A 14682-nucleotide genomic window follows, 5' to 3' on the forward strand; every position below is an offset into this window, starting at 1 on the left:
TAATTTGGCTTTATTATATTAGTACCCTTATTATGACATTTAGCATATTATTCAACCTCACATATTATGATTTTCAACTCTTGTAAAGACGTACACTTAACAATTATGTTTTCAACATGTTTACAAATGAAGTCTACAAAATTTAGCAAAAATTTAATGTCACATATATGTTTTTATTAATTACATAAAACAAAAAAATAAAAAAGTATATAAGAAATATAATAATATAATTAATTTTGTGGTTGAAAATTAATGCAGTATGTAGATTATTTTCTTCCATAAAATTGATAAAACGTATGTTAAGAAAACATTGAAATATTTTGATATAACTAATTACATAAGAAATATTCCCGAATATATAATATCAAAGATGGATTTTATTTTTAAAAAAATGGAGTGTCTCTTGTGATTAGAGTTATGTAACTGAAAAACAATCCCTTCCATCTCCCTCTTTTTGCTTTTTGAAATTGGTGTGTCTCACTCCCACCACATTGGATGTTCACAAAAAGAAATGTCTCTTAATCTTTCTTTGAGGGGTGTTACTAACATTTCACTATACCCCCTTCTCAGACTTGGAACTCAACTACCACACCGATACTCTGCTTCAAAAATTTCATTTTTCTTGGAACCCTCATAATGCACACAACCTGTTTGATCAATTTCCCCTGAGGGACCTCAGAAACCATAATCACTTGCTCTTTCATTACTCTCGTAATTACCAATCCCAAGAGGCTATTTGTCTTTTCATGGCCATTTGTCGTTATGTTTTGATCCCTAATGCTTCCACCATCTCTTGTGTTCTCAAAGTTTGCACCAACTCCTTCCATGGCAGTGTTGGACTTTTAAACCATGTTAGTGTCGGAACTTCTCTAGATGATATGTACATGAAAAATGAGGTTGTTAGTGATGTGAAGAGAGTTTTTTACGAAATGGGCCACCAGAATGTGTTGTCATGGACTTCCTTGCTTGCCGGATATTCGCAGAATTGTCAAATGCAATGTGAGGGGTATTGGCCTAATCAGTATACAATTTCTACCATGATTGCTGCCTTGGCCAATGAAGGTGAGATTAGCACAGGAATTCAAGTTCATGCCATGGTTATAAAGCATGGTTTTGAGACAGTGACGCATGTGTGTAATTCTCTTATTAATATGTATTCAAAGTCAAGGATGTTTAATGATGCTAAAGCTATCTTTGATGATTTGGAGAATAAGGATTCAGTTTCTTGGAATAGTATTATTGGAGGACATGTGACAAATGGACATGATTCAGAAGCATTGGAAACTTTTAATCAAATGCAACTTGCAGGGGCTAAGCCTACTTGCTTGACATTTGCAACTGTTATCAAGTTATGTGCTAGCATTAGAAAATTGGGATTAGTAAGAATGCTGCATTGTAGGGTTCTAAAGAGTGGGTTTTTTGCTCACCAAAACGTCACAACTGCACTGATGGTTGCATTGAGCAAGTGCAAGGAGATGGATGATGCCTTTAGTATTTTTTCTTTGAACCAAGGAGTTCGAGATGTGGTATCATGGACTGCTATGGTTACTGGGTACTTGCAGAATGATCGAGTTGATCGGGCTATAGATTTGTTCTCTCGCATGAGGAAGGAAGGTGTTAAACCAAATCATTTCACGTATTCTGCCATCCTTACCGTGCAACATATTGCTTTTGTTTCTCAAATACATGCAGAAGTTATCAAAACCAATTACGAGAATTCATCTTCAGTAGGTACTGCTCTTTTAGATGCTTTTGTTAAGATGGGAAGTACTAATGATGCTAGAAAAGTTTTTGATCGAATTGAAGCGAAGGACATAATAGCATGGTCAGCCATTTTAGTGGGGTATACACAAACAGGAGAAACTGCAGATGCTGTCAAAATCTTCCTCCAATTGACGAGGGAGGGGATTAAACCAAATGAGTATACCTTTTCTAGCATCATTAATGCCTGTGCTGCTCCAATGGCCTCAGTAGAACAAGGAAAACAATTCCACGCTTGTGCAATTAAAATGAGATTAAATAATGCTTTGTGTGTAAGTAGTGCTCTTGTTACCATGTATGCAAAGAGAGGCAATATTGAGAGTGCACATGAGGTTTTCAAAAGACAACAGGAGAGGGACTTGGTTTCATGGAACTCGATGATATCGGGATATGCGCAACATGGTCAGGCCAATAAAGCTTTAGAGGTATTCATCAAGATGCAAAAACAAAACATGGAAATGGATGTTGTAACATTTGTTGGCGTCATTTCCGCCTGCGCCCACGCCGGTCTAGTGGACAAGGGTGAAAAGTATTTCAACATAATGATTAATGATCACCACATTAGTCCAACAGTGGAGCACTATTCTTGCATGATTGATCTATATAGCCGTGCAGGGAGGTTGGAGAAAGCCATTGATATCATAAATGGAATGCCATTTACCCCAGGTGCAACCATTTGGCGTACTCTTTTGGCAGCTGCTAGAGTACACCGCAATATAGAGCTAGGAAAACTTGCAGCTGAAAATCTTGTTTCACTTCAGCCGCAACACTCAGCAGCTTATGTTCTGCTATCCAATATGTATGCTGAAGCAGGAAACTGGCGAGAAAAAGCTAATGTGAGGAGGCTAATGGACAGGAGAAAAGTGAAGAAAGAACCTGGTTATAGCTGGATTGAGGTGAAAAACAAAACCTATTCATTCTTGGCTGGTGACACATCACATCCTATGTCAGACAACATTTACGCTAAACTTTCAGAGTTGATTATCCGTTTGAGGGATGCAGGTTATCAGCCTGATACAAACTATGTGTTCCACGATATTGAAGATGAACAAAAAGAAACTGTTCTTTCTCACCATAGTGAAAGGTTGGCAATTGCCTTTGGGTTAATAGCTACAAATCCGGGAATTCCACTCCAGATTGTGAAGAACCTTAGGGTCTGTGTAGATTGTCACAACTTCATTAAGTTAGTATCACTCATTGAACAGAGATATATTGTTGTCAGGGACTCAAATCGGTTTCACCATTTCAAAGATGGTGTGTGCACATGTGGGGACTACTGGTGATTTTTTAGTTATTATGCTCAATTATCTGTTTTGAAGATTCTTCTATAGATTCATCCTTTGTTTGCCAAAAATTTATGAAGCTTTCTAGGAAAGCCTAGTAAATAATTTCTCATGTGAAGAGTGTCATAGGAAGTGACGTATATAGTTAAGAAAGATTATAGATATTCAAAATGAGAAACCAAAACCAACAGAAAACATATGATTCATGTAGCTTTAGAAAATAGTTCATTGATCTGCCAACAAAGCATGAGTTGCCACTCAAAATAACCATATGTCTATAACCAAATTAATTACATTGTATATCAATATAATTTCAAGTCAAGGTAAACTTCCACCATCAAAATTAACCTTCCTCTCCATACTCCTTGGTGAATCTTTCATAAACCTTAAGATCAGCTTTGCTTACTGTAGGTTTTTTCCTAGCAAGTATCTTCTCAAAATCTGTTCTAGTAACTGGGGTTGGAAGGATCTGCATAATTTTTGAAAATAATAAGCAATCAGTGCATAAAAGATCCTAGTCTAAGAACATTTTCATCAATATCTTAAGAATCTTGAATACCTTAGAAGAAAGTCCTTTTGAAGCAAGCTCCTGCATTGTAGTTTGCACAGCACCTTGTTGTTCTGGTTCACAAAGGGTCCACATCCCCTCAGGATTCTCATAGAAGAACATGGCATCTTGGGTTTTCCGAATAGGTTCCAATAAAACATCCTCCACCTGAAGCAGAGATCCAAAAACTTGAAATTCATCTAAGTTCACTGAAACTAGTTATGTTTTCATATAGAAGTTGAACTTACACAGATGGATATATCTGAACCAGAAAATCCCTCTGTCCTGCTCGCCAAGTATTCAAAATCACTCTCAGTCAAGTTATAAGGAGTATCTCCTAAATGCACCTGTTCAAGATATCAAGCAACCAAAATGCATAGTAAAAACCATTTGTTAGGTTTATGTAACTCAATGAAATCCATCTAACATTCATTCAATAATCTTGTTCATTGCTCTTGCCTTGAACATGTGTTGGCGAGCCTTCAAGTCTGGTAGCGGGATGTATATACGCTTATCAAACCGCCGTCTTATTGGCTGCAATTGCAATCTGATCAGTGATCAGATAAAACAACATTGTATTGACTCCATATGAGATCACAAAAACTTTGCTAGTTTTGTCTCACCTGGTCCAAAGCGAAGGGTGCATTTGTTGTTGCAATAACCAGAATTTTCTGATCAGTGTATCCTATATCCTGCAATTGTAAAATATGAAGTGGGTTTATCATCACTGAATTGTGGCCTATTAATATTCACACCATTGACTTGCTGTCGTGTATAATGAAATTAAGGTGTAAACGAACAAACTAATTACCATGAAACTATTACCTGCATCTGTACGATGAGTTCTGTTTTAGTTTTTGTTGAAGCTTCATTCTCATTGCCTTCTCCATAAAGGGTATCTATCTCATCAATAAAAATGAAAGCAGGAGCATTTTCTCTAGCCGTTTGGAAAAGGCTTGAAACCAACTTTGCACTTTCACTCTTCCACTTTGATACAAGGTTTGATGAAGAAACACTGATTATAAAAAATTTCAAAAGGTTAAAAATGTTGGCAATATTAATACCTTAAGGGAAAAAAAACATGTCATTATGAAATTCAGTATATATATAGTTTCACTTATGAATATACATAGGCATTGTAAAGATTTTTCTCTGTAATATGGCAGATTCCTTACCAGGTAGATTTCTAAACCTAGTAAACTCTATTCTGCTCTCAAGAAAAAGATAGAATGAATAATTAAATAAACTTACCTGAAAAATGTGAAGTTAACTTCTGTTGCAACGGCCTTAGCCAAATATGATTTCCCTGTACCAGATGGTCCATACAGCAAAAAAGTTCTCTGTTGTTGTTGTTTACCTATAATAAGACACCATTACAAAGACATTTACCCCACTATATACATATTAGCATTTTGTGAATATGAAGCATACGTTGTTCATTAAAAATTTGCATGTAACATTATTATTGTTTTGCAGCTAAGCTAATTTTAACCGTTCAGCTCTTAAAATGTCACTTCAACCAGAAAACTCATCATTTGTGTGTGTGTGTGTGTGTGTAGAGGACTAATGGAAAAGTTGTGAAAGTCACAAATTGCTTAAGGATATGATCAAAATAACTTTATAAATACTATAGTAGATGCTATGTTATTTGGTGAGTTAGCTTTTGAGTTAATCTATAACTTGGTTACATAGTTAACCTCAAAATTAATATTATCTTGTAATGAAAAGCTAAACAAACCAGTAAAGAACTGAGGGAACTTCAAAGGCAAAATAACAGCCTCCTGAAAGGCCTGCTTAGCTCTCTCCAATCCTGCCACGTCACTCCACTTCACATTGGGATTTTCCCTTTTGATCGCTGAGTTCAGCCCAGTCTCACAACCACTGGGCTTTGCAACCGGCCGAAAGTAGGTATGACTGGGCTGTCCTTCATCGAGAACAGCCCGGATCTCCTCGGCCCGGCGCAAGTACACGGTGAACTTGTCCTGGACGGCTTCCCTCATCTTAAGGTTGGGCTCATACTTGAGGTAGGTCTTGAAGTACTCCAAGGCATTCATATAAAGAGGGAACGCTTTTGCGTAGTTTCCGGCATTGTCTTCTTGCACTGCTTGCTTCACGTACTCTATTGCCTGATCCTTGAAATGACCATAGCTATACATCTTCTTCTTCTTCTTTCGGAGTTTGCCAAAACTGAATAAGTTGGAAGGGACCACTCAATGAAGGTTCCGCCCCGTGGAGTTAACGCTATTTTTTGCTTTGGACTATATAGAAATAAGATGCATTTTTTACTTTTTATTTATCTATTTTCTGGAGCTTATTTGTTTAGTGGTTTTTGATAAGAATAAAGACGTGATAGACTGATAGTAATATAAAAACACACGAATATGGCACCAACAAATAAACTAGGACAAGAAAAAAGTTAGGTAGTTGACTTGAAAGAATAAGACAAAAGGGTGGAACAACATTATTCCGTTGCTCTTTTCTTCTTACAGAGAAGAAAAACAAAAAAAGGCAGCAGCTAAAGAAGGAAGAGGGACGAAGAAGAGTATAGATTAAAATTAAAGAGTAGAAAAACACTGATTCATTTTGTGTTTTTTTTTTAGACACTTGATTGAAAATTTGATTGAACAATCAGTTACTTGTTCTCTTAGCACACTACTGAGTCTGTATATATATGTATGTATATACACATTCCTTTTTCTTTAGGTACATTTTGCACTTTGTTTACGTAACTAGATAAGAGAGAGACAGAGTTGGGAAATTAGATCACATAAATGAATCAGCAATCAAAGTTCTCAGAAACATTTTGGTCACATCACATGGTTAACAGTACTGATTTTCCAATGATTTATGATTTAATAGAAGCTTAGTGCAACATATCCACTTAATTTTTCATCCATCTTTATAACCAAAATTGCACTACAGAACTATGGTCACTCAGTTTTGTGAACCCGCCATTATTGCAAGCTAACATACGCAACAAGCATACGGATTTTTTTCTTTTTCTTTTACAGATTGTTTCAGATTCCGTTATACACAATTTAGGAGAGAATGAGCATCCACCTAGGATTGAAAGAAAGAAAAACAAAAAGGTATCGACATTTATAAATCCATCTTTCATAAGAGGGGACTACAATCCCCAAAAATAGCTATTTCACTTGATTCGACAGCCAAATAAATTACAAAGCATCACAATACACATTAAGGCGTTTCTTCGACGAGAAAGTGCACCTTCAAAATCAACCTTCCTCTCCGAACTCTTTGGTGAATCTTTCATGAACATCTAGGTCAGCTTTGCTAACTGTAGGTCTTTGCCTAGCAAGTACCTTCTCAAAATCCGTTCTAGTAATCGGCGGTGGAAGGATCTGCATAGGGCATTTTAGAAAAGTAAGCATCTACCCACATGAAGTAAGGATAAATATACAAACATAGTCGGAAAAATAAAAATTCAGCTTCTCAAGAACCATTTATCCTTTTATTCCGGGCAAAATAAAATTTCCTACAACCATCATCATTCATCAATATCTTCATAACTTTGAATACCTTAGAAGCAAGTCCTTTTGAAGCAAGGTCCTGCATGGTGGTTTGTATTGCTCCCGGTTGCTTTGGTCCACAAGGGATCCACATACCATCGGGACTCTTACAGAAGTACATGGCATCTTGGGTTTTGCGAACAGGTTCAAATAAAACATCCTTTACCTGAAAAGGTCCAAAAACTTGTTACTTGAAATGCATCGAAGATTACAGAAACCGCTTATTTCATATCAATATCAAAGTCGAACTTACACAGACAGATATATCTGAACCAGAAAACCCATCAGTCCTGCTAGCCAAGTATTCAAAATCCTTTTCAGTCAAGTTGTTGGGAGTATCTCCCAGATGCACCTGTTTAATTCATCAAGCCAGAAAATGCATAGTGAAACCGATTGGTTTATATGGTTCAATAAAATCCATATCATATGATAATCATGTGCATTGTTCTTGCCTTGAACATGTGTTGGCGAGCCTTTAAATCTGGTAGTGGAATATATATGCGCTTATCAAAACGACGCCTTATTGCCTAAAATTAAAAATCAAGTTAAGACAACATTGTATTGTCTCAATGATATCACATAATGACAGAAACATAATTTTGCCTTACCTGGTCTAAAGCATAGGGTGTATTTGTCGCTGCAAGAACAAGAACTTTCTGATCATTGTGTCCTACACCCTACAATATAAAGTGGATAAACTGCATTTTTAATTGCAAAGAGAAAGAAATTCTAAGGCTCTGTTTAGATTTCGTCCCAGGACGAAAATACGGAGAGAAAATAAAAATATAGACGGAATCTTGTTTTGAGACAAAATCATATAATTGTCTACATTCCCTAGGACAAATTAAGGTAAAATTTTGTTCACTCTAGAATCTAGGACAGGGAGGCAGATAAAAATTATTTTTCTTTCCAAAACTATTCCCTTTGAATTTTCATAATCCAATTATACCCTTTACCTAATTTCAGAAATCACACCTCCCATAGTCCCATCATTCCTCATCACCAGAAACTGCAACTATGACTAGTGCCAATACCGCTGCCACAACCTTGTTTCTCCATCACCAAAATCAGATATGAATCTAATAATGATGCAGATCTGGATCTAAAACTACCACAGCTGCATCCACCTTCCTCTGCCACCATGGCTACACTGCCTCTGGACCCCTTGCCACCTCCTCCCTCAGTACTTTTCTCGATCTCACTTTCTGTCATCCTCCACCGCCCCTGGTTCGTTCTTCTCTTTCTTGATCTCTCTTTTTTGCTCTTTCTCAATCTTATTGTTCCTTAACGCAGGCTGTCCCTCCGCTGCCTCTTCCTCCTTCTCTGCTCTGCATCTGCTTCTCTCTTTCTTTCTGTCTTTCTCGACCACTCTCTCTTTCTCTCTCTCTCTGATCCTCTTTTCTTCTTTTTTTTTTAAATAAAAAAAGGATTTATTTCTGTTTTGGTTTTGGGTGCTGAGGAAGTTACTGGAGTTTGCTTACTTTGATTTGGATCGATGTTTTTTGTCTTGGTGAGAAGTGGTGGCAGGGTGGAAGGAACAACTTGAAGGTGAAAAGGGCAAAAATGTTATTTTGCAAATTTTATGTTTTATATTTAATACTGTCACCTAACAAGATAAAATAACAATTCTTTTTGTCTCCGTCACACCATCTGTATTTCTATCCCAAGACAATATCCAATCAGAGCCTAAATGTGGTAAACCATACCATAACGATTGATAAGTAATAACTATATTAATATGAAGAAGAAAATCATGTGTTAAAACAAAATTATTCCCTTTTCTGTTTTGTTACTAATGATAGTTCAGATGCTAATTTGTTATTCCACACTTGTGTGAATTGAAGAACAAAATATCAGCAAGCAGGATCAAGCATGAATTGGATCAGCCCCACAATAATATTCACCTACAATGGCCTAGTATGCTGAAACATGAAAATTCTGGCCTCCCCTAGTTCACTTGTTTTCCAATGCAAAAATTAGCATGCAATATGTATATCACGGAACTTGAGAAATGAATTGTGGTTTACTAGCACTTATCGTTGTGCATAATGTAATTCAACTGACTCTGTTTATCAACACATCCCCACCATGAAACCATTACCTGCATTTGGACCAGAAGTTCTGTTTTAATTCGTCTAGAAGCTTCACTCTCATTGCCTTCTCCACGCTGACCACAAAGGGAATCTATTTCATCGATAAATATTATAGAAGGAGCACTTTCTCGGGCCATTTGGAAAAGGCTTGAAACCAACTTTTCACTTTCACCCATCCACTTTGAGACAAGGTCTGATGAAGAAATACTGGTGAAGAATTTAAGAATTTAGAAGTTAAAAATTCTTGCAAGAACATGTCTCCTTATGAAACAAGATTGATAACAAAAGTAACAAATCTTCTTTTAATAGGTATTAAATGTATCCCAATGGAACCAAAACTATTGTCAAGAAAAGGACGAGAAATCTTCTTGATGAATTAGAACTGAAAGGTAATTATGAACACAGCACCTTCTAAAAGATACACCACCTGGTATGAATTGTGTCATAACTGAAATTCTATATTTAAAATTATTTTTAAAGCAAAAGGTACAAGATTTTAATTTTTATTTCTCATTTTTATCACATCAAAACTGAAAGTGAAACTGAATCCATAGAGGATAAAGGAAGTCGGTTATAATGATATTCAGTTTTTGATGATTGTACTGTAAGTTTTTAAGAAATTATTGTAAAAAAAAAAAATGCATATCTTGTATGGTTACTGGAGGTACCCCCATACACAACTATGATGACAAAAATCCTATCTTATACTAGATGGCAGGAATTATGTATTTGCAATTCAGGCTTTTATAATGTCTACAAACAGCATGCTAAGCATAAATTGAGACTAACTAACATTTTCACTAATGAATATAAAGGCATTCTAATGATTTTCCCTGAATTTGGCAATTTCCAGAATTGGTAGATTTCTCGACACCATGAAATATACACTATATTCAAATCTTAAACAAGAGAATATATATATATTTAACCTGAAAAATGTGGAGTCAGCTTCTGTTGCAACAGCCTTGGCCAAATATGATTTACCTGTTCCAGGTGGTCCATACAACAAAAATGCTCGCCATGGTCGTCTTTTACCTGAAGGATACCATTAGTAACATTTAATAAAATTCCATAGAAATAAATTAATATTTAATGAATATGAACCATCTCCTACTGCTTACAGAAGTCCAAATCACGTTTTCAATCAAAGCCAATTTGTGGTTGCATAGAAGAGTTAGTAAAAATCCGGTCGTCATAAATTTCAGAATAAGAATCCCTTTACACTTTCTTGATATATCAGATCAAAGATCGGAGAAGGAAAAAATTGAAATGTAATCACAGCATCCTATGCTTCCCCTTTTCCTCCTACTCAACCAAGCAGACCCTTATTTCAAAAGTATCTGATTTCCACACTAAGCTAAAAACTCGGCAGAAAGAAAACTTTTTTGTCATCCTTAAAGAGTCAGAAACACCTAAGACAATAGTAAATTCACATTAAAAGCACGCACAGAATCCCTCTGATTCTCATTAGCAACATTACCATCAACACGCAACAAGCAACGTCATTCAAAATGGATAACGATAAGTCCAAGTTCGAGTTCAATTCAATATTCACATTGCAATTCCTGTAAGTAGAAGCAAAATCATTAACCAACCCGTAAAGAACTGAGGGAACTTGACAGGCAAAATCACAGCCTCCTGCAAAGCCTGCTTGGCACTCTCCAACCCCGCGACATCATTCCACTTCACGTTGGGCTTCTCTCTTATGATCGCGGAGTTCAGCCCGGCCCGCAGCTTCGCCTGCTCCGGGTCTTCCCCATCCCCACCACCACCTTCCCCGCCCTTGGGCTTGGTCTTGGGCCTAGCGGCAACTGCAGCATCCCCGTTGGATGCCCCCGGGCCGGGGCCGCCGTCGTCGAGGACGGCACGGATCTCCTCAGCACGACGAAGGTACTCGGTGAACTTCTGGGTAATTGCTTCTCTGATCTTAGGGTTCTTCTCGTACTTGAGGTGGGTCTTGAAGTACTCCAAGGCGTTCATGTACAAAGGGAACGCTTTGGCGTAGTTTCCGGCATTGTCTTCTTGCACCGCTTGTTTCACGTACTCTATTGCTTGCTCCTTGAAATTGCTATACATCTTCTTCTTACGGTCCTCAACCTAGAGCTACAATATGGCATATGGAGAAGAAGAAGAAGAAGAAGAAAATTTTGGAATTGAGAGTTTTGATGAGGATTGGGGAAAACCCTAGAGATTCGAAGAAGCCATGGATCTTTGGAATTGAAATTCCAAGGTGTGAGGATCTAAGCGATCGGGTTCAGGTGAAGGGAAATGGAATCTGAATAATTTTAGGGATGTTTTTGGATGAAGCGCGTTTCGATTAATTTCGGGTTGATTAAGCTAAAGGAAGGGGTTACTGTTCTCTCACTGTGAAGCTATTTTTGTCTTAATGGCTGCTTTTTCTTGTTGCAACTCTTTTTGAACATTGGTGGAATTAAATTTACGACAATAAATACCATATAGATATAATTTACGAGAACAAATATTATTATTTTAGATCTTTGACTAATAATAATTTATAGTTATATTTATTAAATTTTATATATATAAATACGTAAAATTTATTTATTGAAAATAATATAATATTTGTATCGATTAAATTTAACTAAAATTGTTAAAAAACATGTTGGTCCTAAATTTTCTGTTTCTTTAGCTAAAAAGCCCATTTCATTATCATTTTTTTTGGGTCTTGCCGTTTTATTGTCTTATAAGGCCCAAAAAGTTTATTTAGGCTATTTGGGCCTCTCTAGAATGACCTCGAAGATACAAATGTGCCCCAAAAACCAAAAACATAGAGGGAGGATGTGGAGACAATGCCGAGAGCCCAGCCCACACATGAAACTACCAGCCAAGGCCATTAAGAAAAAATGGTAAATTATATACTTCCAATTTAATCACCAAAGAGAAAAGTTTAGTGGCAAATTGAAAAAAGGGTTTAGCTAAGTTGCCAATTAAAAAAAATTTATAAAAAAATATATAATATTTAAATTCTATTACACTTGTTGTATATTTATTAAAATAAAAATTCATAATATATTCAAATACATACCTTAACTAAACTTGTAAAATGACTATAATACGTAAAAGGAAAAGAACTAGAGTTGCAACCACAGAGATCTTTGTAGTGGAATCATTATACCCTGTGCAAATTGGACGGAAAAAACCTGCAAGTTGCAGGGGAGAGGTGAATTAAAGAACTCTTCCAAGCTATAAGTATAGCTGTATAGGACCAGTAGATACACTGATACAGTAATATTATTAGAAGTTAAAACACGTTGGTACAAATGAAGGCTCCAACGTTCAAGTTTGTGTTGCCTTTATTATTATTATCGGTTTACCCAGGCGTGTAAATTGGGGTTTAATGGGTCACATATTCACATCGCAGGGTTGACACTTGACACATGATGATGATATTCTAGGAACCATTTTCCAAGGCGGAGGCGGAGGCGGAGGCCAACAACGACATTCGACTTGTCAGCTTTCACTCTATGGCTAATTAGCTATGCCCTATGCATATGTGAACGTGATGTCAAACTTCAAAGGACCAAGCCTTTTTCACTTTTCCTTTTAATTGTTTTTTTTAAGAGAAAGTATGAAAATAGAAGCAAATGTATGAATCAACAGCCTAGAAAGCGTATGCGCTGAATCTGGTGGACTCATTCCTCACGGCGCCGTATGTATTACCGCCCACCTTCCTTAGGACGGTCCAAATTTGCCAGCCACTTTAAGGTTACCCTAGTAAGTGTAATTAAAAATTTTTTAACGTAAAATATCTTGAAAAAATAAACTAACAGTTTTATGTTCATATTCGTTGTATTTTTTTTAAGAAAGAAATATGTGGTTAGATAGATAATCATATTTGTTATATCACCCAAAATAGTTTTTTCTATTTATTATTTAAATGACAATTATTAAGAAAATAATTCAATTAGACAATAATATAAAAATGTTTGGACCGAAAATGCAGTAACAAAAAAAATGAGAATTTATTTGTCCACGGAAAATATCTTGACACTAGTAAATACTATTGGCAACGAGAATTATGTGGGGGAAATTCGCGATATCACATGTAAATAAATAAATAATCACAAGGTGACAATTGACAACAAACAAACCCATAATAATTCGTTTGTAGAAAAGAAGTAGCGTAGCTTAAACGGCTTCCAGAAGATACTGAATCACGGCCCCATACGCCTCACCTCATCTCCTGCGCAAGAGAGAGAAACAAAGTGCCCTCAATAACCTCACTTTTTCCCCCAACGCGGAATAATAAATAAATAATAGACGCGCTAGGTGCACAAAAAAACCCCAAAGACGAAAACATAAAAGGAAAAGAGAAACAGTTAAAAATAAAAAAAAAAGGGGGAAAAAACCTCAGTAATAGAAGATTTGAGAGAAAGAAAGTATCTGGAATTTTCCAAAGAGGAAGAGAGGAGGAATCCCAGACGGAGCGTCCTTTGTTGTGTCCCCATCTCTCTCTCTCTCTATTTCTCTTTTGGGGTTCTTTTCTTTGGGACTTCCCTTCAAAATCCCTTCATTCCATCCCAGATTCCGTTCTTTGTTTTCCTTCAAAGCCCAACCAAACCCCTCTCTTTTATTTCCCCCTTTCCATTCTCTTCAATTCTCATCACTCATCTCAATATTCCAATTCTCCTAACGGTAATTTCTCCTCCTCGTCTTTTCTTCTCTTCGAATCACAGATTTCTGATTTTCTCTCCAACCAAACAGTTTTCCTTTTTTTTTTCTTCGGGTTAATTTGAATCTTATTATTCATTGATCGGTACCGATCTCATTCGTTGCAGGTTTGGTGAGACAAACAACAAAACAGAAATGGCGGAAGAACACAGATGCCAAGCACCGCGCCTCTGCGCCAACAACTGCGGATTCTTCGGCAGCGCCGCCACGCAGAACCTCTGCTCCAAGTGTTACCGCGATCTCCAGCTCAAGGAGCAACAATCCTCCTCCGCCAAGCTCGTTCTCAACCAATCCTTGGTTCCGCCATCTCCGTCACCCGCCGCCGTTGCTCAGCCGTCTTCCTCTTCGTTTCCGCCAGCTGCAGCGATCGATTCGTCATCTTCGGCGGTAGATGCTGTGGATCAGCCACGCGCGGAGGCGGCGAAACCAGTTCTGCAGAACCGGTGCATGACGTGCAAGAGGCGCGTGGGGCTCACGGGGTTCAAGTGCCGGTGCGGGTTGACGCTGTGCGGGGTCCACCGGTATCCTGAGCAGCATGGTTGTGAGTTCGATTTCAAGGGATTAGGGAGGGATCAGATCGCGAAGGCGAATCCCGTCATCAAGGCTGAGAAGCTTGACAAGATCTGAAGGAAGAAGGAACAGAATGAAAGGGTAGTATGGTCATTTCGTATTTGCGATTGTTACCTTTAAAACCGGGATTATTTCGGATCCGGGTCCGAGTATTGGACTGTTAGGTTGCTTACGGATCGGCCGCCGTAATGGGCGGTTAGAGGGTG

General features: G+C 37.3%; 4 protein-coding genes across 4 annotated transcripts; 2 read left to right on the forward strand and 2 right to left on the reverse strand.

Moving 5' to 3' along the window:
* The first annotated feature begins 416 nt into the window (after positions 1 to 416).
* LOC127744243 (pentatricopeptide repeat-containing protein At2g27610-like) lies at positions 417 to 3135 on the forward strand. Its single transcript, XM_052256521.1, has one exon. The coding sequence runs from the start codon at positions 747 to 749 to the stop codon at positions 3042 to 3044; it is 2298 nt and encodes a 765-aa protein (XP_052112481.1). The 5' UTR covers positions 417 to 746; the 3' UTR covers positions 3045 to 3135.
* An 80-nt stretch (positions 3136 to 3215) lies between these two features.
* On the reverse strand, positions 3216 to 5893 carry LOC127744244 (protein SUPPRESSOR OF K(+) TRANSPORT GROWTH DEFECT 1-like). The gene is made up of 8 exons (XM_052256522.1): positions 5330 to 5893; positions 4843 to 4948; positions 4417 to 4606; positions 4215 to 4283; positions 4051 to 4125; positions 3840 to 3938; positions 3604 to 3759; positions 3216 to 3513 (listed from the first exon to the last, which is right to left on the reverse strand). Exons 1-8 carry the CDS (start codon positions 5745 to 5747, stop codon positions 3388 to 3390), a joined length of 1239 nt encoding a protein of 412 aa, XP_052112482.1. The 5' UTR covers positions 5748 to 5893; the 3' UTR covers positions 3216 to 3387.
* Positions 5894 to 6657: 764 nt separating this feature from the next.
* On the reverse strand, positions 6658 to 11197 carry LOC127744245 (protein SUPPRESSOR OF K(+) TRANSPORT GROWTH DEFECT 1; the record flags this gene model as incomplete). The annotated part of the gene is given in 8 exon segments (XM_052256523.1): positions 6658 to 6953; positions 7132 to 7287; positions 7375 to 7473; positions 7574 to 7648; positions 7730 to 7798; positions 9223 to 9421; positions 10144 to 10249; positions 10810 to 11197. Coding segments are annotated over 8 exon segments (1218 nt in total), but the record flags the coding sequence as incomplete, so codon positions are not given.
* A 2844-nt stretch (positions 11198 to 14041) lies between these two features.
* LOC127744225 (zinc finger A20 and AN1 domain-containing stress-associated protein 3-like) lies at positions 14042 to 14533 on the forward strand. The gene has a single exon (XM_052256505.1). The coding sequence runs from the start codon at positions 14042 to 14044 to the stop codon at positions 14531 to 14533; it is 492 nt and encodes a 163-aa protein (XP_052112465.1).
* The last annotated feature ends 149 nt before the right edge of the window (positions 14534 to 14682 follow it).

The sequence above is a fragment of the Arachis duranensis genome, unplaced genomic scaffold (genome assembly GCF_000817695.3).
Source record: "Arachis duranensis cultivar V14167 unplaced genomic scaffold, aradu.V14167.gnm2.J7QH unplaced_Scaffold_232527, whole genome shotgun sequence".
In the NCBI taxonomy this organism is placed as follows: Eukaryota; Viridiplantae; Streptophyta; class Magnoliopsida; order Fabales; family Fabaceae; genus Arachis; species Arachis duranensis.